Source organism: Poecilia reticulata, linkage group LG9 (genome assembly GCF_000633615.1).
Source record: "Poecilia reticulata strain Guanapo linkage group LG9, Guppy_female_1.0+MT, whole genome shotgun sequence".
Classification (NCBI taxonomy): Eukaryota; Metazoa; Chordata; class Actinopteri; order Cyprinodontiformes; family Poeciliidae; genus Poecilia; species Poecilia reticulata.
The window spans coordinates 17,227,116-17,251,924 of record NC_024339.1 but is presented as its reverse complement, the minus strand read 5'-3'; the positions used below and the strand labels follow the sequence as shown (position 1 = coordinate 17,251,924).

The following is a 24,809-nucleotide window of genomic DNA, read 5'->3' as shown; positions in this document are numbered from 1 at the left end:
ACTCCTGTGATCGTAAATAGTTCTGACCTTCAAAGTGTCCCTTAATAGAGATTCGGGGGCTCTGGAAAAAAAAAAAAAGTGAAATAAATGCAGCAGTATCTGTGAAAAACATCTTTACCTTAAAGAAATGGTGTGTCACTCTCTGGCTGTTCTGATAAAAGAAAAATAACATGCAGGTGCCCTTATTTATGTTTTACTTGGAAGCACGGGGTGGAACATTTGCTAAATGCAAGTTTGAACATAGTTTGTATGATGCATAATTTGAAAAGTGCATGATTATTTCTGGGTTATGTTTTCGTACCAATGTCCCCACGTTTTTAAGGAAGTTAACATTTTTTAATAACTTACATTTTTGTTCCAGCATCCTGTGTTTTAACGTCCTTTTGAAGAGATTCCAGGGTTTTCAGGTCAAAGTTCGACTGCTTAGAAATGAGAAAAACTAACAGCAAGTCTGCCGAGCTGCTGACACCCTACGTGAGCTTATCACCCAGTTAATCAGCTAACATTAGACAGTCATAATCAAAGTGTAACTCTAAAAAGAGAAGAAAAACAGCAAATATTTTTATTTTTTTTGTCAAATGTAAAAGCAGAGAATATTATACCTACGTCATATTAAGTAAACGTTGAAAGGTCTGTTCCAAACAAAGCTTCACAGATGACGACAACAGAAGCAGCAGAGTATTCGACTTTGTTTCTCAATATAAAAACACAAATAAAAAAGGACAGAATAAGTCTTGAAGTTGTAGTGTTTTTATTTATCATTATGTAAATCCAGTCATTTATGGTTGCCTTCGCAAATCAGAAATCAATCTTTTCAACACCTAGCAGAGGAGGAAGTGCCTACAGGGTTTACAAAAAAGAATAAAAAGATCAAAAACACAGCCAAAGGACAAGTCTTCCTTTGGGTAAAGTCAATAAATCCCAACAAGGTTAAAATGAGTCTGTTCTTAACTGTCTGTAATCTGTATGCGCCAGCAAAGTTTACACTTCAACTCAGACTTTCAGCTCATTAAGGTGTTCTCCCTGTGGGATGGTGTTTGGAGTCCAGAGTTGGTTCACACCTTAGAAACGTACCCTGCTTCTTCTACTTTTAAACTGTGCAGCACTGAGTTTCTATTGAATGACAGAGATGTGATCAATTCTCATCCACTGATTTTCCACTGGTTTGTTATAATTTGCTCTACTAAGGCTTAGTAAACTGTTTCTCTTTCGACTTATGATTTGAGATGTGAGGAAGAATCCCTTTCTAGTCTTTCCACCACTCCATAGTCACCCTTGTCCTTCTTTGCATAATTGTTTGCAGCCCTAAAGCTTGTAACTGTAAGTCCTGTGAATGATAGAAACCCGGGGACCGGGTCTTTAAAAAGCAAACATAAATCACACAATACGATTCTCATAAACTTGTGTTCAAAGAATCCCGATCTATTTGTGCTGTGCAAACAGACAAGGTTACGACGCATTTGGCTAAATAAACGTAAATTGCTCACAGCATTACAGAGCTAATGCTAACAAGGATACAATCAAAACTAATAGTAGGCTAAATAAATCCCATTTAGTTTATATGGGATCAAATACGCGTTCATACCAACTCACAGTAAGGAAACACTTCAGTAAAGTGGGATTCAGGTTGTTCATCTGAACAACAGTTTAACTTTTTCTGCATGTTAAGTTCTAATAAAAGGACCCAGAAGGTTTGGGATGGTTTTTGTTTTTTTTTTGTTGTGTAATAAACGGCAATCTCTATTTCAAGCAAAGTTAAATTTCATACCAAAATGATGGTAAAATGATGACATGATGCTCAGTCATTATTCATATTTGCACTGCAAATAATGCAGCATGGAGCCCAAAGTCACATGTATCTCAGCTTCGTCTTCACACCACTAGTACTTTGAAACAAAGATGAAAAACAGAAACATGCACGCTTTAAACGACACACAACGACATTCTCTTGGCTTGAAAGTAACTGTTTCTGCGCTGAGTCTTTCACCAAATCTTCTGTCTCTGACACCGGAGGCTCGTCAATGGTCCCAATAAATCCACAAAAAACGTGTAGCACTGCGCCGATGTCCAAAGAGAAGAAAACTATTGTCCAAATGGAGAGAGAGAAAAAAAATAAATCCCCTCTGACAATTTCCTTAAAAATGCCTCGAGTGCGGTCTGGAGCCGTGGCAGTTCAGGTGGACTTAAGTGGTCAGAAGACAAATATATTTCCTCCATGTGTTCTGCTTCCTCCTCAGGCAGCTCGGCAGAGCAGTTTGGAGGAAAGCGAACGTCACGATGGGCTGACATGGAAAAGACCTCGACGAGAGCGGTTCCTTCAGAGGAAGCCAACCTGTTTCTATCTTATCTTCAAATAAAATGACTCTGGTCTAACTATGGCTAAATATCTGTTAGGTAAGAGTTCTTCCTTTTTGTTCACTTATTATTTATAGATATAATTTCAAAACTATTCAAAAAGCTTGTACCCTTACATCTACTCTACAATCAAGATGATGCAACAAAATCTAACATTTGTTGTATTAAACTGTAGAATGAAAACCAAAAAAATGATGATTTTTTCAGAAAACAACCTAAATGTAGTCGATGCACAAAGTCTTATTCATCGTCAATAGAACAAACTAACAGAACTTTACCTTAAACGTTTATGATGGACTGATTTCTTTTCTGTCTGAGTGTGTCGCTACATGTTGACATGCATGACTGAAGGGTGAATGAGAGGCATGGCTGAGCTGCACTGACTTGTGCTTATATGTATGTGAAGCTGTGTGTTTATGTGCGTGCCTGTGACGCAGCGGCAGCTACGAAGAGTTCGACGTGTTGGGGCTCCAACCCATTTGATAAGCTCTCTCTAGGGTTCTCTTGCAGTCCTGCATCACTGTGCTGAAAACGATGTGAGGGTATTGAACCACCAGCCTCTCCACCGTCTCCTCGTTCACCTGTGAAACGTAAATAACATGTTGCATCACCAACAGTGTTGTGCCAGGTCACAGAAACTGGTTTAAACTCCAGTTAGCATACATTAAACATGCAGACATTAGTTTTAACTGTATAGAATTAAGCTGCTCTGTAGATCTCAACAAGGTTTTATATTTAGTTAAATAAAGGTTATTATTAAAACCAGCTAAATCTGATGATGGACGACAAATCATTGAACTGTATCTGCTAGTTTATTGCTTATTCATTTACTTCTCTGCTAGTCTTTTGGTTCATGGATACTGTATCTTATTACAGCTCAATTCCCTAAAAAGCTGTTGGCATTCATATATTTATGCAGTCAAAAGGCAAAAAGCTGTGACTAACAAATAGCCTACCAGGGCAATGTTTTAAATTACGATGGCAAGGGTTTGTAATCTACATTTTGACGTTCGCTTGTTCTTAAATCCTGAGCAGCTCATCAGTTCCCTGCTTCTAAGCTAAAACTTGGACAAGCTCAGTGGCTGGATCATCCGGGATCTGATGGCAGATATAGGTCTGGCATTGAAGTTGAAGGAAAGAACTGAAAACTTTTGAATGGACAGTTTCAATCAGAAGCAGCAAACTGACTCTATTCTCCCTTCAGCAGTTTTTTTTTTATTTCTGTGTCCTTGCAAAAGGCTCTAATTGAAATTTTTTCATAAAGATCTTTTTTTTCTCTCCTCATTAGTGAGAAGTTCATTATGAACTGACGACTTCGGTCTTTAAAATAGCAAGAAACTTTAGGGATAGTACTATGCAATATTGTTTTCATAGTACTAATTAGTGAAAAACATGACTAATATATTTTTAGCTCGGAAAAAAATTAAGGCAATTTTTTGCTTTAGGTCTACCTAATGTTTTGAAAGCCATAATATAAACTAGTGTACTTTCTCTTTTACACATGCTGATTTCTGCATTGCCTTCTATAGTACCAGATGCTGAGCAGGTACATTGCGAATGGGCCCGGGTCTCATAGAAATTACTGGATTCTCGACTAATATACCGAACAGACAGTTCCTTGAGAGCGTGAAGTGTATGGACATGCTTATCCGCACACACAATTGGACTGTGGTGGCGGGTTTAGTACCAGAGGACAGCTGAGCTCACTGGGCTAATGAGGCCTTCATGTTCTCAGAGGACCAGAAAGACAAGCGGCTAATAGCCTCTCTTGCACATCTTTGCCAGTCTAACACTCTATCAGACCATCACTGAGAGCCAAGAGTGAGAGAGTCTGAGAAGCTGACAAAGAGCAGAGACAGAGTAACCCTGGAGACCTGCAGGGCTTAACTGCAACCCACCCAGAACCGGCCCCCCGCCCACCCGAGAGCATGATGCTTTCCAGGCGAAATGATGTATGCATACTTATATTAACATTAAGGATATTGTCGACTGTTGCTGCCAACCAAGTGATAAAAGTATTTCACTTTTCCTACAGGATTCGTCCATTAGAGCATTTGGGGTTTTGGGCCTTTCTGGCAACAAAACTGCTCGTCATTTTCGAATTCTATTTTTCCTTTTCTTTTTTTTTTGCGGTGCAAAACACAAGCAGTGATGCTCTGCAGTTCCTTGGTAACTAGAAATATTGATAGAACAAAAAGAGAGTGAGGGTGAAACCAGATGAATCAAAGAAATAAGTGTTCTGGAGGAGACAGAACACTAATGTCTCTCGGGTCACAGAGAGAAAATGGAAACTCCAGGCTGAAAATAAAAGGCAACAATACACTTTCAGCCTTTCTCCTGATTGCCAAGAAACTTTACAGTGAGTTAAAAGTCAGGTGTCAACATAGAGCGCTGCACAGACTTTAGCGAGATGGTAGCGATGCCAGAAAAATAAAGTTAATTACAACCAAGCGCTTGGAAATTTTCTCACATGAAACCATTTTGAATTTGTGATCTAGAAATCCTCAGTGAGAGCCAAAACTATTCACTAATCTTTTGAGTTGGCACAGACATGATGGTAAAATATTGCCTTTTAAATGTAAAATGACGCATTAACTCAAGAAAAGGTGCATTAATTCAGTTAGTAAGATTCAAAATGGGAATATTCCACCAACAAGTTCAGAGCTTTGTTCAGCGATCCATTTGCAGAACCATTAATAATACAGTGTTTCAGGATATTGCTTTAAAGATTTCACATTATTTTGCCCAGCTAATATGAATATCCTAACCGCCAGGCAGTTCTATAAAACAAATCATCACAGTTCCTCATGCAATGAAAAGATCAAACTCAACAAGTTGGAGCTCTCCTGCAGATAATATGAATTGGAGGGAAAGGAAAAATAAAAGAACAACCTCGGAGATATTTTGTCCTCGAGGTTTCAGTCATACAGGGCATGAAAACTGATATTGCAATCAAAGGACGCCTGCAGTGTTCCAAATCTCTGTGTCCTTTTCTTTATGGGATTCTCTAACTGTGCTAAAAGTTACATACGGAAGGTGCTTTTTTGGGTACATTAAGCCTATTTTAATCCACCTGTACTCATGCAAATATGTCATTGTGAACAAGAAATTAGTTTGGTGTGAAATTAGCTTGGCATTTTTACGTTATTTGACGGATCATGCCACAGTTTTTGTACTGACTTCTAAATTGCAGAACAGTCCTAGGATTATAATGTCAAACTAATTTAGAACTTCTTAGTCTGAAATAAATACTAGATAATGATGTAAATAATATGCATTCATGCTCTGTATGGCAGAAATATAACAGGTGATGTTTGTTGTTTAATGCAGCAGGACAGCATTGGGATGTTCCAGGGGTAACATCTGGAAACTACAACTAAGTTTATTTTGACCAAAAGAACAGAAGTAGCCATATGCAACTTTTAAAATTAAACCATGTTGTTGAGAGAGATGTGCTGAATTTATCTTTTTCCAGCTGGTAGACTACTTAAAGTGTGGGCTCTATTTAAGCAAATGACTCAAGGCAGTAAGCAATTTATGATGTTTAGATAAACATTCATTGATTGGAAGTTCTATCGTATTTGCAAAATTCTTTAATTTGACTTTATGTTTTCCTTAATCCAGTCCCTCCAGTTTTTTTGCGATGCTGTGACCACAGAAGTTCAACAGATCTCCATGGTTTTTATGATAAGGCATAATTCTGGGTTTATTGCAAATCTTTGGCAAATATAGTCAAAACCTGGGTTTAAGTGGCTGATAACTCCCACCTGCAGTTGACAGTCTCTCTTAATGTTACTACACTGCTGCCTCTGCCTTTCCTGGTGTCAAGTTACAGTCTGATTATTGATTTGAGATTGATTTGGTTAGTGACAAAAATGGAGCTCATTAAGATCTTCAAATAATAAAACATTCTGGGTGTCCGATTTGTCTGCTTGTTACTTTTTTCTCATCTTTTTTTTCTTTAAATGTAGATTTTCAAACGGGAGTAGTAGGGGGACAAAATGCTACAGTAGCGCCACAAAATCTATGACTTTGCAAAGAAATCACAAAAACAATAGGAAAAAAAACCCATTTAAGCCCAAATTTATTTATAGGACAAGTACATTTTGTTTTCAAATAATGCTCTTTTTATCAGAATGAACAGCCTCAGACAAGCTGCCTTTGAGATCCATCTGCCCATTCATAAATCACGAGACACTGACATCCCTCACACATCTTTGAGTTTTCAGAGAGCAGACACTGCAGTATGACAGGAAAGAACTTCACAAAAAATCTGTGTCTGAAGTCGCCCAGGAGGATTTATTATTTTAGAGCAATAATGGCGGAACAACAGTGTGAAGCAATCCCGTTGTTGGCCGAGCAAATGCTTCAAATTTAAAAATGTATGTCTCTTATTTTTGTCATTGGAAATTATTTCTGAGTATTGTTTCTGCTTCTAAATCCTGCAGCTGTCTAGTCGCACATTTCATTTATTTTCTCTATATCAGTTGACAAAACCGGTCTGCCACTTCACCAGTCATCCAATGCAATGCTTTGACTAGTGCTTGGTGAGTCAGCAAAACACACTTCAACCACTTCACCACATCTTCCCTTTTGAAAGATGGGGAAGGCAATAAGGCACCTTAAGCCCGCCTTGAAATGTTTTCAAAATATGGGGAAAGAGAGAGAGAGAGAAAAAAAGAAGACATTTAGGTCCCAAACAACTGCTTCTGTGTACAAAGGCTGATTAAAATGTTATTTTCTCTCATGCAAGAAATATCTGTATATGCCCCTGAAACATGCTGCTGCTGTTTAGTAGAATCTAACAAGAGATTCAAGGCTTTTGAATGTCTCTCCATTCAAGAGCCTTTCCCTATATAACATGTCTCATTTAAATTTCCCCTTATCTTCCCAGAAAAAAAAATTATCCCATCGTCTTTGCTATCGTTATCACTCAACTTTACTGTCACATAGTTGTTGCAATTGGACGATACAGGAGGAACCATAAGTCACGGCTCAGGGATAAATTTAGCAGCCACAGTGTGTGCAGTTACAGATTGTTACATGGTCGAAAGGTTATCCTGCTCTTGTCTTGTGACGCAATTTTCTTTAACGTTTCAAAATGAAATAACTCTTACCCACCGTCTACTCCAAACAAAGACACTGACTGCCAGTAACTACTCCACACAACCACTTTAAAGTTCAACATAATGATATTTATAAAATTTATTACAATGAAGTCTCTAATGAGGTTTAAATTAGAGACAAACACTTATTCTTTTTGTTCCACATAAACAAAAAGTAGGCATTTAACTGAACTCATAAAAAAACAAAAAAACAAAGATGAGGAGGGGCGCAGATTAACAGAGGGCTTCAAACATAGCTGCTTTGGAGACAATAAGTTAAATTTGTTTTGACATATGGGTGAGCCTCATTAACAAATAAAATGACAACTCCCTGATTGCCTTCATTGCATATTATGCTACATTCCTGAACTGGGTTTGGAACATCCCCTAGCTTGTTAATCAGGTCTTAATTACAATTAAAACAGATCTAAAGAATAGACCTGTCACACTGATGAGAGGCCATAACATTCATTAATGCTAATTTAGTGCAGCTTCACTTGCTGAGCAAACTTCGCACACACAACTCCAATCAAAATGCTGAATCATAGGCTAATTGCTGGTTATGGGAATGCTAAATGTTTGAGCCAAAGCTGGTTTGCTTTGATGGAAATCATGAGAAGAGTAACAACTGTGGTGACCTCTGCTTTGTTGCTCTTAATCAGAATGCATAAAAACTTTTAGTTTGTGCTTAATTCTTTTGTTTTTATGGTAATATTTAATTATAGCAACAGGCTTCAAATGAGTCAAATCAAATCTTCCTGATTCAACCATTATGCTGGGTGCGAAGTTTTATTACTGCAGCAGAATAAAGAATTTCAATGGTTTGGTACCTAATTTAAACAATTTGTATCTGTTGTGCAGTATACTTATATTTTAAATTACTGCTGTAGTGAAAGTAATTAAATATTTTCAATTTCAAGTCTACGCATGAGATAAAAAAAATCATTTTGTGAAAGATTACGTCCCGTCATGTCTTAAATTAGTGGGTCCCTTATAATACACACCGATTATTCATTATTATTCAAGACTGAATGAAGTCCCCTAGGTAGTAATATAATTATTAGCTGACTTAATCAGAGAGTAGGTCAGGCTGCCATCATTCTGAGTTTCTCCAAGCATTTAGTGAGTGAATCTTCATTCGCGTTGACAGAGGATCAGCAGAGTGTAGCACAAGGTGAAGGAATGTTTTTAATTGGTCATTTTTACGACATCCGAGTTGTGAGACATTCAGTTTAAGTCCATACATATGAGGTGGTAACTGTAGAATATTAGATTTGTGATGCTTACTGTGTGGAACTTTTGAACATATTTGCTAAGAATCTTAACGGGTTTTTTGTTTTATTCTGGAGTCTTTAGGGATCCCAGGATGCATTTGGTAATCTCCAGATCAAAGTAAAAACACTTTGCTTCTTTAAATGTGAACCAGAATATATCAATAATTTAAAATTCATAAAACACAAAAGATTTATTACATTTTTGTACGCAATGAATATTATTTGTTATGACTTATTTGCGTTAGAGCCACGAATAAATAGACTCTTTCTATTGTTTGACCTCTATTTGTAACCATTATCTACAAGCATTGGATCCTTATAAAAACAATGGACTCCAAATTGTTTGGAGATGACTTTATAACTTCTCTCAAAATAAATATAATATGGATTTTTTTTTTTTTTACTTCGAAGCACTCAGGTTTTCCAGACAAGCAAACAAGGGGTCTTACACTTTCTGAAGAAGAGTTTCAGAGTAAATTTTCTAAATGTTGGCTCATCAACAACGGCCAGTTATTTGCTTTTATTCCTATTTGTTTTTTCCACTTTTCATTTCAGCTTCGATTTTTAAAATAAATAATAACTTTGTGTCCTGACGTCTTTAATTAGAATATAATGTTTATTGTGGATATAGCAGTTATAAAGGTTAAAGGGCTAGAAGCTCAATAACTAAATATTTTTTTTCTTTTCTAAAGAAACTCTTGTTGCAGAAAGTTTTCAGAGTAAGTCTCTGTAGTTTTCATCCGTTCAGCTCTAGCACTGTTATGCTATATATCCTTTGCATTGCTGTGTGGTATATTGAATGATATGCGATGATATCACCACACCTGGTCGGTATTTGTGGCTTAGAGCTGATGTGAGATATGAAGGTCACACCAAATACCGAATGCAACTGGTTTATACAAAGGTGAGTTTTCTGGTTGCATTTGCACCCCTGCAACTGAAAAATCTTTTTCTTCCTAGAGAGCAGATTCGTTACTAGGCAAAAAGTTGCTTGATAATATTTTGCTGCTAGGCGACATAGGCTTAAAATGTAATTGAGAACACTAGAATAAAATCCCTGGGGTAGTGTTTCAAATATGTGGCACTTAGACTTTTTTTCTCTCCTTTTTTTACTTTCCCCTCATTTAGTCCAGACTCAGTGACCCGGCCTATACAACCCTCCTTTCAAACCTGCTGCCAAATCTGTAGGAGAGCCATATGATAGAGCAGATCACTGCACACTGATGATTCTAATCTCTGAGAAGCATCTGGGAGAGCAGCCGCGGCTATCTGGACTCAAGCCTGTACTTATGATATTTTCCCCCCATTTTAACTTCAAAGATGCTGCCCTCTGGATCTAAGCTCGGTGTAATTCATCCTGACGGGTAATGTGCTGTTGTCAGACAGTACAATAAGGCAGGAGAAAAACAAAAATATGTGCTGGATTTGTTGTTTAGCTTTTTTTTTTTTTTAATGAACATGCAAAGCAGCAAACGAGAACGCAGTGAGAGCGCAACGTAACCACTTCTGCAGCTTTTGAATCAGACAGCTGAACAGAGAAATGAGACCATTATCATTTATTTGAAATTTTAGAAAGAAAAAAATTAATTAAAAAGCCTAAAAAGGCAGAAAGTGTGAATGTTCTTAAACAAATGCTATATTAAACCATTGTTTGAATTGATTTCAGAATTTAAACTTTAGGAAGGATTTGTCTCTGTCAGCATATCTCATTTTTATATCAGCAATGTTTGCTGATAATAGCTTTCAAAAAGTCTCTTTTAGATTAAGATGACATTTCAAGACTTGACATAATCTCACAGATTTTCAATCAACTTTAGTTCTATACTGTGGCTGGCCATGTTCGCTGTTTCTTTTTTTTTTTTTTTCTGTTCTGATCTCACAAAGTCATTAAATTGAGGTGACACTGAAAAGTAAAAACATTAATTTAAAGATATCCGCATTTATGCAATCAAATCACTGCACCCTTATGTTATTTTATTTTCTATATTAAACACCTAAAAGATTTGATGATTGGGGGTTTCAGTTGAAATCTGCAGAATAAATGTCACATTTATGGACATAAATGAAAGAACAAAGTTATAAATAATATTTTATGGTCTCATTTAAAAAAAAAAACAAAAAAAAAACAAGAACTTGACATTCTAACAGGGGTGTGTACACTTTTTGAGAGCAACTGTAAATAACAGCAGACCAAAGCAGAGTGCTCCAATACTAATCCACTGATGCAAATGCACTCTAACACCATGTAAAATATACATTTACTGCAAACACCCGGCCTTCTCCCAGTGAGCAGGGCAGTAAAAGCAGTCGTAAAGTTGATTCATGCAGCAGCAGTTCAATTCCCCAGCTCAAAAGAAGAGAAGAAAGGGGCTGTAAATTGATAATCAACAACACAGATTTAAAGATGGATGTCAAATTAGACTGTCAAGATTAGGGCATCCTCAGAGCACACCTAACAATCAGGCTAGGAAAACAGAAGCGGAAAAAATGCAACTATCCCATGAAAATCCACAGTGCTTTATTGTTAGTTGAACCATTTTTTTTCTTCAGCAAAACAGCCAAATGTCTTTTCATTTCCTTTGTGTTTTCATTAAATTCAGCCCAAGTCTGCATTATGATATTTCATTTCTTTTTTCTTTTTACCTAGGAGATGTGGCAGCCATGGCTACTCCCGGCCCATAAAGGGAGACAAATACCCCCTTCTCCCTGTCTACTCCCATGTAAACAGTGTATCATTCAACTAGTAAATACATTTGGGGTAAATGTTTAAAAAAGGCTTGTTTAGACAGCAGAACATTGCAGTGCATCAGGTCTTAGCGCAACACAGCTTAAACAAGTCTAGATTTACACAGGTCAGATTTACGGCCTTTAAAACTGCTCAGAAAAAGACCCCCAGTTGTAAAGTTTGGCAAAGAGTAGCTGCAAGGCAGAGATAGTTCTCTTTGTTGAGGGAGGAGGAGGAGGAAAGACATGGATAGAAAAGAAAGAAAATAACAAAAAAAAGGAGATTTAAAGAGTACAAAAGCACAAAAGAAGTCCCAGCAATTTTATCTGAAGGATTCAAGATTTCTAAATGAATGATTGATGCTTTGGCTCAGAAGCTTAGGAAATAGACTGCTTTTCACGACAGAAAGCCTGAGCTTAGTCATTTTGATTAAGCTCAGAGAGTCCCAGAAAGCACAGCAACCCGAGCAGAAATCTGCGGTGCATGGCTCTGAATGTGCTTTTAAAAACCAGATCAGGCGCTGCTTGCGACATCTAAGGTCTGGTCCTTCTCATCCCTGCACAATGTCAGACTGGAGCAGAACTGAAAAGCGGGGTGTCACTACATACACTCACACAAAAAGAGAAATGGCGGCTCTACTGAACGGGGTCAGCAAAAGAGGTTCTGGAGGCCAGGTTTGTAAACCCCACACTCCATCATGCGTGACAAAGGTAACTAGAGGAATGTGAAAAAGGCTAAGTAGAATCTCTTTTCTATGTTGGCTTTGTTATCTCTGCAGACTGGGGTAAAAACATACCATAATTTAGGAGGCCTTACATAATTTCTCTGTCGGTCTCAGACTCAAAAAAGATTGGCAACACTGTCCTGAAAAATCTTTTAGGAAAAGCTAAAATGAAAGTAACTAAACTAGGAGGTGTCGTAGAGACATATTACACTAGCATGTGTAGAAAGTAATCAGGTAGATACAAATCCAAGGATAATAACTCTGAAGGGAAAAACAAAGTGATCTACACTAATGTCACCATTTGCAGGAAAGAGTTTCTGCTGCTATTATTTTCTTTCTTCTAAGAAAGTCCTTCTAGCTAAGACACTTTATGTTTATCTATGTTTCTTGCCTGAATTTAGCGGTCGACTGAGCTGTTCATCTGCGTATTGTCCATATTTTGTTCTAGAGTAAGGGCTCTTGGCCACTGCTTCTGTACTTAGGTGATCTTCTCTTGTGGACAAAATCCCTGACTTAGTTCTGGCATAAACTATGAGGACTCTTTCTGTTTCCATTTCCCATAGAAAGTACTCCTGGCAAGTGACTCTGTGATTCTGTCTCTTTCCTGGAAGCCGTGTGGGAGCTCATGCTGTCGGCTCCCTTGTGCACTCGTGTTTCCATAGAAAGTGTTCCTGGCCAATTGTTTCTTTGTTTGGCTCTTCTGGTTAAAGCCAGAACTCTGTACATTAATTGACTTTCTTTTGCACAAAAAGTAATCTCCGTCTCCTTTCTTTTCTCTCAAATTCCAGTCAGTCATGGCGGACAGCGGCTCATGCCGAGTCTGGTTCTGCTGGAGGTTTTTCTCTATTAAACATAAGCGGTTCCTTTTAAATTTTGTTATCTGCATGCTGTGGATGAGAGATTACTAGCAAACCTGACCTAATGCAAGCCGGTATGACTTTCGAAAATAATTTGAATTCTATTTGACAAATGTAATAGTATCTGAATTTGACTGTATACAGTAATTGGGTTGCAGTGAAATAACAGAGTAATTTGTAATTTTTAGAGTAATTTCACTCCACACACACGCACACACACGCACACACACTGTTTTAAAGGGTCTAAAGTCAAATTAGAGCAATGCCGCACAATGTTGTCACTACAAATGATACACTGCTGACCTATTGAGACAACAGATGCCAATAAAGATTGCTTTTTGCCTCATAAGGAAATAAGCAACAGGCTGTAACATGGGTGCACATAAATACACAGAAAGACAAACAAGAACCAAGGAGAGGAAATTCCACAGCGGCTTATTGAAGGTCAAGCCAAGGCAGAATTCCTCACAGATTGATTGAGTTTAATTATTTGCTCCATGTGATCACCTCGTTCTCCTAAATGAAGAATAAATAAGGACATCTTGCCCTCTGCAAAAAAAAAACAAAAACACATGTGACGCAAAATTAGTCATGACTGTTTAAAGTGAATAAATTCTGAATGGGTTGAAATCACAAATGTAGACTTAAGCAACACTCTGTGACTTCACAGACGTCGCTGATTGCACTGATTAGCCCGGATTATGGGTTAATTTTCGATATTGTAATGAGAGCAATGCAATTACTGTCAAGTTTTCTCTCCATTAGAAAAAAAAAGCTCCAAAGTGGAGGAAAGCCCTATCCAAGCTTCGGCAAAAGCCTTAGTCTTCTGAACCATGTCCATGTACTGTGACATCACAATCCCAAGCGATGGATTTTTGGGGATTTTACATGAGAGACAAGCTCAAAGTAGTTCAGAATTATGAAGAGGAATACAATACTATGACAACTGATACACACATTAGCATTCAACAACTTTAAGTCAAAAATTTATAGTACCAGCTCTCGCTGAAATAACAGCTGCAGGTTTTGGGGAGGGGTTTGCTAGTTTTGTACCTCTAGAGGCTGACATTTTCGCCCATTCTTATTGGCTAAATAGCTCAAGCTCAACCAGATAGGAAGAAGTGAATCTCTGAGCATGAACTTAAAATGTATTCCCACATGGCTGGACATTGCCATTGCTATTTAGACATCCTCCAAATGGATGCGACACTTTCAAATATTTACTAATAAACAAATATGAAAATTATTTATTTTCTGCCACTGCTCAATTGACTAATTTTTATGGGTTTATCACTTAAAATCCAAATAAAAACCTGTTTTATATAACTCTCTGGATAAGAGGTAAAATAGGAAAGGTAGTATATTATGTATACTTCTGACAGCCACTTTATGAACAGTTCCAGTCCTTAATTATATTCAGCAACATTACAAATATAAATCTTTAAAAAGTCCCACATTTATAGCTTTTTTTCTATTTACATTTAACTGAAAATATTAGTTTTCTAAGCTGTAACCCAAGATGTCACAAAGTTAACTTGTTTCTGGCTGCCCTCCAGTTGTAACACAGTAAATCTTATTTAAAGCTCTTACATTTATTGCCCGTGAACCTCCCCCCCAAAAAATCACATGTTCATCAGACCAAAACTTATCAGGATTGGCAAGCTGGACAATCCAGGCCAAACAGTCTGTCCATAACTGGAAGATTATATTGACCTCAGTTGTGGTTAGTAAACAACCCCCAATTTGGGAGAGGGGAAAAAAGGGGTGGGAGATAGACAAGGAGGGCACTTAAACGGACTAATTGAATGAACATGATGTGAGGAGCATCCAAAATTCAAACAACCTTGGATGTCCTCATTTAAAGTCGGTAAACGGAGGGAAATCGGAGGCAAAAAGGGGGAAGAGGGGAATAAATAAGAGAGAAAAGAAATGCATGAGTGTACCCAAGAGTCAGGTGAGGTCAGGCCTACGCTTCTTAAAGATCCTTTTCTTTTTTTTTTTTTGTTGAAGGGCAATTCTGAGATTCACCTCAGGCGCTCAGTGCACTCCGTCAGTGTCTCACGTCTCAACTTCACCACGTCTCCTTTACTGTCCCGGGCTACTGCCCTTTAGGAAGAGACGAAGGGATGATCCGGCAGCGGCTTGAGTTAAGACCACCAATCAATAAAACTCTTCTGTGTGGGATGAGTCCCCAAGATTACACTGAAAATCACAAATGGCAAATGACTCTTTCAAACTACTTTCATGACTTTGAACATCAGGGTGTGAGAGCACAGCGCTGGGCTCTGCTCCAACACTTGATGCTGTGCATGAAGCTTTTCGTCTAACTCCCCACTGCATTAGGGCCTTTGGTATTGAGGATACCTGCTGTTACCAATAACAACAACCGTCGGAGAAAGTTTTCGCTGAGCTTCAGAACTCTCATTTCCTAAACGAGAGTTAAAATGCTTCCTAACTCCTCGCCATACTTCATAATTATTTTCCCCACTCCAAACCTCCAGGCCCCGAACAATTAGGTCCTGGTTTATGTCTGCAAATTGCTGTGGCGTGCCTATCTGTGCACGGTCCCAGGCAGCTGGATGCACCGGTGGAATGACCGTATTGATTGGGACGTCTGCCTCTTTTAACAAGGTCTGTCTGGATGTTGTATCTGGGGGTGCAGCCGTGCTCATTCCTGCTCCCCGAACGCCACTCCACCTCATTCCAGGTAATGGGAAGCCACTTCAAAACTGCTTACACAAAACACTTTTTGGGGGCTCAATTTGTAAAACAGATATGCGGCGCTAACTCTATTGTTTCACCTGATCTAATTTTACTCTCATAACCTCACGGTTTCTGACACGTGTTAAATAATTTCTCTTATTTTCCTTTCCCAGAAGCAAACGTTTTGTTTTCCTTCCCGCTCCCCTCCCTGATCTCATTCCTGCGATATCTCTTACTTTCTCCACCAGCTGTCCCTGAAGAGGCTGGTAGCAGTCAGTGTCATTATTTTTCTAGTCGGGCTTCATGCTGAGTGTGTGAGTTTGCCTCTCACTTTCTCAGCCTGGACTGCCCCATTTGTTTTCACTCTAATGAAGTAGTGGAAAAGTAGCTGGGGAAAACACAAACGGGGGGCTAGGGGGGGAGAAAGAAGGGAAAAAAAGAGTGGAATGCAAAAGATGAGGAGAAAGAGACTAAAGGAAAAGGGAAAGGAGGTAAGGAAGATGAGAGGGTTCAACAAGCTGCGAAAACGTTTAAGGAAAACATTCCACTGAGGCTGAAGAAGATCGAAATCCCCAAAGTGATACATCACTGGAGAATGAAGGCTCTAAATGTTCACCTGAGTGGCCGAAAGGGCCTATTACAGTAAACAGCAACTTAACAAATAAGGTATGTGAGACACATGAAAACAGCATCTAGATAAGGAGGGCGATATGTTATAGTTAAGTGTTTGGCAGAAGCTTATATGTCTTTCCAAATCAGTAAGGTTTCCTGCTTTTCTTCTTTTTTTAATGGAAACTTGTTCTTGTTAGTCAGTGTTACTGTATTTTGCTTTAGAGAGGTTGGCTTGCTAAAGTCTGATTGTCTCAGTCTCTACTCAAACCAAATTGCTGCTACGACATCTCTGTTAATTCTTGCCAAACTACATCTTGAATTTAACATACTCTTTGTAGACTGAGGCCTTTTGAACTGGCCTCTGACAGGTTTTTGTTACTGTTGCTCGGTTCATACAGAGGAGCCAATTGTCCCTAGAAATGAAAGAGCAGACTGTGTGACTCATCTAAACTCTGAGGCTTCTGAGCTCAAAGTTGGATAAATGGATCAGCAGGAGCAAAACAGGAGTTTATTGATGACTTTATTTATTTTTTTACAACGCCTCAGTGTATCTTATTAGCTTTTTTTTTATCATTGAACAAATCATTGTACAGCCTAATTGTGAAATACAAGAAGGATTCATCGTTGTCAAAACGTTTCAGATAAAAATCTTAAGTGTCCAATGCAGTTATAGTTACCCTCCTTTTCATCATTACAGCATAATCAAATCCCCAAGCCACTCATGGAGCACTGTTACACAATCATCCATAAATGAAAATGGTTCAGTGAGGAAGGAAGACATCAACATAAATTGACTGGCTGAAAAAGAAGAGCTTTAATCAGACTAGTAGGCCATGAGGTCAAATGTAACTCAGAAGCTGAAGGGATTCACAGGTCGACTGGAAAGATCTTTAGACAGGACAAATCTGGTAGAGATTTATTTTAAAGGGGGAGTGTTGGGTAATATCAACTTTGTTGAGCTTTATAATATGAACTTTTTCTCAGTCCAAGACTCCTAAACGTTTTCGCAGTTTGTTGTAAACAGCATAATGGGAAGGCATTGTTGTGACGATGTGTTGATTGAGCAGAGCTTAGTAAAGAGACAGAGACAATTTCAAGACGTCAAATAGCAAAGTCAGATTTCTTTTCAGTTATGTTTGATATATACAGCATTTTCATAAGAATGGAAGGTTAATAGCATCTGATTGTGCTATAAAATTGCACTGGATCTGGACTATCCATAATACCGTCCCTTTAAGAGATGTACATGTAACTGCAGACAAAGGTGGCTCCAAAACATGCTGCCTCAGAGATGCTGAATATAGAAACATGCGCCCCACTTTTCTGACTTTTATTTGTGAAACATTTGGAAAAGCCTTGTAATGTCAAGGTTGTTTTTTTCCCCCTTTGTTTTCCTTCTCAGCTATGAGCTAACAAGGTGCGTTACTGAAACCTTGTGAGTTGCCTGAACTAACCTGAAGTGAAACACAGTCGTGGTTTTTAGCCTTGAGAATATTTGTTCACCCATGAGCTAAATACTCTGCAACTTTGTATCATGAATATTGCACCCTAATGAAACCATAAAAATGTTGCATCTTAAAGAAAGTATTCTAGACTCTCTCCAGTAGAATGTTAATTTTATTCTCACCTGGTCATTTTTGTTCTCCCAAAACTGCATCAACAGCAAGCATAATTTCTTTCCACTTCACAATTAAATACTTGTATCACCCAACAATCTAATAAAACCCATTGGAGTTTGTGGTTGTGTAATATGACAATAAAGGATTGATATAAGAGTGTATTCTGTCCAGTAGTTCTAAGAATATATTCTCCATCCATCTCTTTATTGTTTTGAGCTAAAAGAAGCACTTGGAGAAAACCTGGGATAGTTGAGAAGTCAAGCATTGAGTGGAGAAAGGTTTGTGTTGAATGTTCATGTATTTTTCCAGCTTACTGGGTGATTTACACTCCAACCTGGCACCTCCAAATAAGGAGCCACATTCGAGGTTGTCTTTTTCTGTGTTTTGAGTAAGTACTGACCTCAGGCAATCAAATATATGACCCAAAGCAGACAAGAGTACTTTCTGAAAATATGTTCCCTATAATGCATGATGCTCTAACAGATTTGTGGAAGATGTAATTCACCCACAGAGGAGGCTATACCTCACAGCCAGAGTCACTGGATTTGCTGAGGCCTGATATTACTGTATGGAGGAAAAAAAAACATCCTTTCAACAGAAAAGGAATAAAAAAAATACTCTTCCTCAACGCTGAATACTTCAATAAGCCTGGCACAGTTGCGGCTTAAAGAAGACTGAATGAATTGATTTGATTTTCTTTTTGGCCCGAGCCTGGATCAATCACATTCTGTCCCCTCATCAGAATGGGGTCGTTTGGACCCAGAGGGCCGAGGGATGTAATCGTTTGAGGCAGGCGGAGGGTGCCATTTGCCCCGGCCTGAGGGTTCTGATTTCAATACTCCATTATGAGCTGCGTTAACAGCAAATAACATGAATTCCTCCCAGAGCTACACACAGACACATTGCTTTTGAGCATGTATAAACACAGCGGCACACAAAGGAGCTCCTTCAGGAAGACAAGAAGGGAAGGACGGAGAGCAAAAAAAAAACTCAACAAATGAACAAATTCTTATCTACGAACGCTGTGTATGATTCATCTTTTGAAAATAGAACTGAAATAGGGATGCATTCATAAAGTCGCAAGGATTTTTCTCACGTATGTCCTTACGTGCGTGAATATTGCCCTGACATGCGCTGTGCTGGGATGTCTGAGCGCTGCGTATTGCCTCTGCCAGCAGTGGACATTACATTCAGGCCGGCGCGGCTTTCAACTGTATACAGTTCAGAAGCCCGTTTATACAAACCGTGACGAAGGAAACGGATCGTTCACACTGCTGCACATGAGGGGAGCCAGATGGATCCTGTTAACAGTTCCTAAATGAGTTCTGCACTTTCTCGGTCCGCTGACATTCCGAGGAGGCCACCAGATTAAAATTCACAACGTTTTGACAATTTCAAATAAATTTACACACTGCAGAGACACGGAGCTGACTGGTTTGTCTGCACCAGTGTGTCAAGGTTATCACAAGACTGTTTGTTTGAGACTGACACACTGAAACGCAACACCGTCGGATTGTTTGGCAGCTTTGTAGGAGGACTGAGGGAGAGATGCAGAGACTGAGAATAGATTTTTTTTTTAAAGCCAAATGTAGATTAGAAAATTTACATAAATAGCTGTAGGAAAGTTTGTGACAAACATGATTTTCAGGTTATGAGGAGCCAGTTTTTCAAAGAGGCTTTTTAGCTACTTTTATTTTTTTTTTTGCGATTTGTGCCACATTCCTCAAAAGACACACAATTTAGAAGAAACTAAGTAAAGTCCATGTAAGGGAATGATGAACTTTGTTTGCAATATGTCCAGAACACTGTCAACAGCATCGACTGGACATCTTGTACACATTGAAGAGTACATAACAGTTTATTTTTGCAATGCAAACATTTACAGCAGGTATGCGGAGATGAATTATTTGATCTGAAAAACACCAGCGCTGACATTTAGGTGGGCTAGATGGTAGTTAGCAGATGTATAAATATTAAGAGTGATCCTTGAGTGCATACATCCCAAAGCAAGGGAAAATGATATTCTGAAGAGTCAGTCAAGGGCAAGGATGCAAGAGTTGGACAAACTTACATCCATCAAGTTGAAAGGCAGGAAATGCCTTCAAAGGAGAAAATATCTTCATCAGGAACATGTTTTTACTCGGAACCGTCTTGGATAACGTAGCAATTACAGTTGTTGGAAAACCTTTCAGCTAAAGGGTACATGAAGTTCAGTGTTCAGCTGCCTCTTTTCCCCTGTATTTTCTGTTAAGGAAAAACAGCAGATTTTCCAAGCAATTCTTAAATCAGATCAGCTGAACCATATTAAACAATCAAGAAAAATATGTCCCGTCATGATCTAATTTTGACATTAGTACATCGCTGCATGGAGTGTTTTTTGACTGAATAGCTCGGAGAGTTGATCCTCTTCTGGGAAAGGTTACTTAGATTATTTAAGTTTAGATTCTTGCCAATCAACAACCAAGTGAACAAATGTAGAAAATGTAAGAGGATTGCTGTCCTCCTTCAAGATAGATGGCCATCATATATATATATATATATATATATATATATATATATAACAAGATACAATTCTGCAGGAGACCATGAACATTTGTTAAAATATAATTGAAAACAGATGTTTAAACAGCATATAATAGTTTGGTTTTTTTTTCTCACCACCTTGACATTAAACCAGAGTACCATATTTTCTGTGCCACAAAGAAAGAAAAAAAACATATCTATAATGCACCTTCAGTATAAGTTGCTTTTTTTTTTTTTTTTTTTTTTTAGAAATGAAAGGATAAGATTAGTTTTCCTCTGGGCTGCAGACGGTAATGTTGACTTCTTGGCTCATGTCGGTAAGTATGAATTAACATTTAACGCAGCAACCAGAGAATTGGTCATGAAGAGGAACAAAAACATACAAGTCGCACCTGAATGCAAGTCAGAAGACTAGTAAAACTGTAAAAATAGTGAGTTTTAGATGTTGCAAAAAATTAAAAATAATAAAAAAGTCAGTCGTTATTTAACTTTTTTTAAAGATCATTAAAATTGGAAATTCGTAAATTGGGTCAATCAAGTAAAATTATACTAATTTATTTAAAAATGTCACATAAAAAAACCCAAAACGTGCATTTATACCTTACTGGAAAAGTGATTCAAGTAACATTCTCTGCTAATAAGTTTTTTTGTTGAGGCCAAACTTTTGCTCAGCTTTCTAAGGACTTTAGAAGACTTTTGATTGTCTTGTTCAACTGATGAATAACTTTTGAGTTAAGTTCGAGCAGTGGTGGGAAGTAACGAAGTACAAGTACTTCGTTACTGTACTTAAGTACAGTTTTCGTGTATCTGTACTTTACTTAAGTAGATTTAATAATGGATACTTTCTACTTTTACTCCACTACATTTTACAGTAAGTATCTGTACTTTCTACTTCACTACATTTCTACAAAAGTGTCGCGTTACTCGTTACATCCAAGTCTCGTTGCTCTTTTTTCCATTAAAATGTGAAGTTCAGGGATTTAAGGTGGCGCCGTAAAATCCAAGCAATAACGTGACTTAGTGTCTGTTGTCATCCATCGGCTCCACCTTTACNCAGAGTAAACTCAATAAAAACCTGCTTTATCTGTGGCATTGTTCATTAAAATGGCACTTTACTGATGTATTAAAATTAAATATGATTGGTACACTTAATGATATTGGTGATTAGGCAATGCATTCAGCAAGTACTTTTACTTTTAATACTTAAGTATTTTTAAAAGCCAGTACTTTTTTACTTTTACTTAAGTAAAATGTTAATGTGGTACTTTGACTTTTACTTAAGTACATTTTTGTCTGTGTATTTGTACTTTTACTTAAGTAAATATTTTGAGTACTTTTTCCACCACTGAGCTCGAGTGAAAACAGAAAGAGCTTGACATTTGTCCAACATTTTTTTTCCATTTGTGCAAACACAAAAGAAGAATTTTGATATGAGCATTAAAAACACATTACAATAACTCAATAAAACTGTACTGAATTATTTCAAGTTGATTAACGTTTTTTTAAAACAATTTGTGGTCTGTAAAACTTTAACTTTAACTGTGGATTGTTATATCCTGCAAACAACATGTGGGTAGTACATAGTTACATTTATTTAACTTAAAAAAACAACAACAACTTAGGACCTGCTTTGATGCACTGCATTTTTTACTTTTACTTGAGTAGTATCATTAAGAAGTGTAGCTACACTTCTTTGAGTACAATATTTGGCTATTCTACCCATTAGCTTCCCTGAATGAAGAACGGGCTTGTTTTGACCAAAGGTACACCACTTCTTGTTTGTTCATACAAAGTTTAAAAACATAAAAACTTTGCTGTTTTAATGTAATCTTCTATCTGTAAAGCCTGTTGCGCCATTTGGAGATCAAGTGAAAATACAGTAAACAGTAGATATTGTCACTTGAAGTGTGTTGCATATACTGTATGTACAGTAGTAAGTAGTACTGGAGTAAAAGTATGTAATATTTGAGCAGGGTTTTTTTCAAAAATACTTTTTTCTTGCTACTTAATACTTTTACAAAAGCATAAATATATTGGAGTAGTGCTATTCTTACTTGAGTCCATGTTTTGGCTACTCTAACCACCTCTGCCAGGAAGTATTGACTCAACCATAATTTATAAGCCTGGTTCTTGAGATTTGTAATTGTGCGCATAACAAAATGTTCAATACTACATTGCTAAATAAGAAAACACGCTTTACATTATATCTGATATACTTTTATTGGAAAATAAAAGCATCTGAAAAGCAGTCCTCTCTAACAGGTGATTGAATTATTTTTCCTATTTGGCCTCTGCAGTTAATATTCATTGTTGTTCTGCTTAATTAAGTGGCATAGCATCTAAAAAGGAAGGTGGGACGATAAATTAAACTATCTTTTTCATTTAAGATGTGGGTCATTCCTGTTTTTATTAGCTCGACTGTATCTATCGATTGTTAGGTCAATGAGTCAGTGAGGTAGGGGTGAACTAAATGAAAGTGGAGCCTGAGTGATCACCTGCTGTGTAATGTTGTTTCACTTTACTACTTACAGATAAATATGATAGATACACATTTATGTCTGCTGTAATGTGAACCGAGTACACTGCTTCATCCCAGAGACCTCACAAATGGGGGTCACTGTCAAATCCTCGTATAATATAATTTTATTACAGTCTAAATAGATAAATATGATACACCGATGCACTCGACGCACTTAACCATCTGAGAGCATTCATTTTTATCTAAGAAATCCATAGGGTCAAATTGGAGGCCACGACTTGCAGATATCCACCGATTTTATAATGAAGGAATAAAAATGATGAGTTTCCAACCTGCTGAACAGCCTTGAACATAACTCAAAATTCCTTGTGCCCCTTTTTATCACCAACTGGCTTCTCATACCAGGGGGATCGTACGATTGTGAAATCCAAAACCAAATGTAAAAATGTTTCTAAATCTAAAGTGGGGGGAAATCTATTTAAAGCATCCCCAGAGACATTTTTTATAGATACTGTGGTTTTGGGCTTAGGTACAGAAACATATCTGTGCAGAATAAAGTGTAAAAGTCAATCCAGCTGCTCTCTCTCCCTTCTTCTCTGGTCTTATCCCACTCATGATATCACGCCTAGTCCTTTTCCACCATCTCAATGCCCATTGTCCTGTCCCTGAAATTTAGCTGCCAAAAATATAGATCAGGTTTTGGTATCAAGGGTAATTAAGAGTCCATCCATCTGGCTGAGCGCGTTCTTGGCATGTGGGTGAATGAATGCATGGCTATGGTAAAAGGGATGTACTTGTTTAGCGTTTATCTAGTCCAGACCCCAAAGCGCTTCACACTACAATCAGTCATTCACCCAGTCACACACACATTCACACACTGATGGTGGTAAGCTGCTACGTTGTAGACGCAGCTGCCCTGGGGAAGTCTGACAGAAGTGAGGCCGCCATGCGCTGCACTGCATTGCATCCAAGAAATCATTTGTGATTTCACTAATGCACATATTGATTGATTGCGATAACAACTAAGATCTCATATACTTTGGAGTCCTTGCTGCAACAATTGCCATCAAGAATTTGTGATAATTGAAAATGAGACTTATTTTAATTTACATTTGCTTGATGGCTTGTCATACTTAACAGTGATATAGAGTAAAAACAGAAGAGGCTAATTAAGGGATACTTTGTGCTGAAATTCAAGAAGTACATCCTAAAGCACATGTATGTCATCTGACTTTTGAGTGTGTTAAATGTTAATTGCTGCAGATTTTGTTTAGCCAATGACATACCTGCTCACTTCATAAATTGCCACAACCGGTAACATAGTACACAGCTAATGCTGGAATCCTTTCGAGCATTTTCTTAGCTGTTGCACAAATTTTCTGTGCAGTGGTGTGTTTTTCTCATTACTTCTCTCACATTCTCAAAACAATGTAGATGCAAAACTTGCAAATCAAGACCTTACCCAGAATGCTTATGAATTGTTTTCGTCTGCTTTATTAATATAGGAGATCTCATGAGATTTGGGATCTCATTTTCAAGATGGAGGGAAATAATGTAATGCAGATTACATTCTGTGTGAGTTAGTGGCAGTCAATATGTCATCGAGTAAAACTTATAGAAGATTCAGAAAATAACCACCAATAGTAATGATGATGAGGAGAATGATCAGGAAGAAACATAATCACACATCCATCCATGCTGCAGGACGGGCCGAGTGTGTGTCCTGCAGCCTCACTCTTAGTGGACACCTTTAGTTTGTATTGATATATTTTGTGTATGTTAGCAGCTTTACAAAACAGTGAAAGTCCTGCTAACTATAATAAGGTTTTACAC

General features: G+C 37.7%; 1 protein-coding gene across 1 annotated transcript in view; it reads right to left on the bottom strand.

Moving 5' to 3' along the window:
- Window positions 1–734: 734 nt before the first annotated feature.
- fbxl17 (F-box and leucine-rich repeat protein 17) overlaps window positions 735–24,809 on the bottom strand; it is a 242,826-nt gene continuing 218,751 nt past the window's right edge. The window contains exon 11 of the mRNA XM_008418318.2: window positions 735–2,936. Coding sequence (XP_008416540.1) covers window positions 2,799–2,936 — 138 coding nt within the window. The 3' untranslated portion in view covers window positions 735–2,798. The remainder of the gene's footprint in view (window positions 2,937–24,809) is intronic.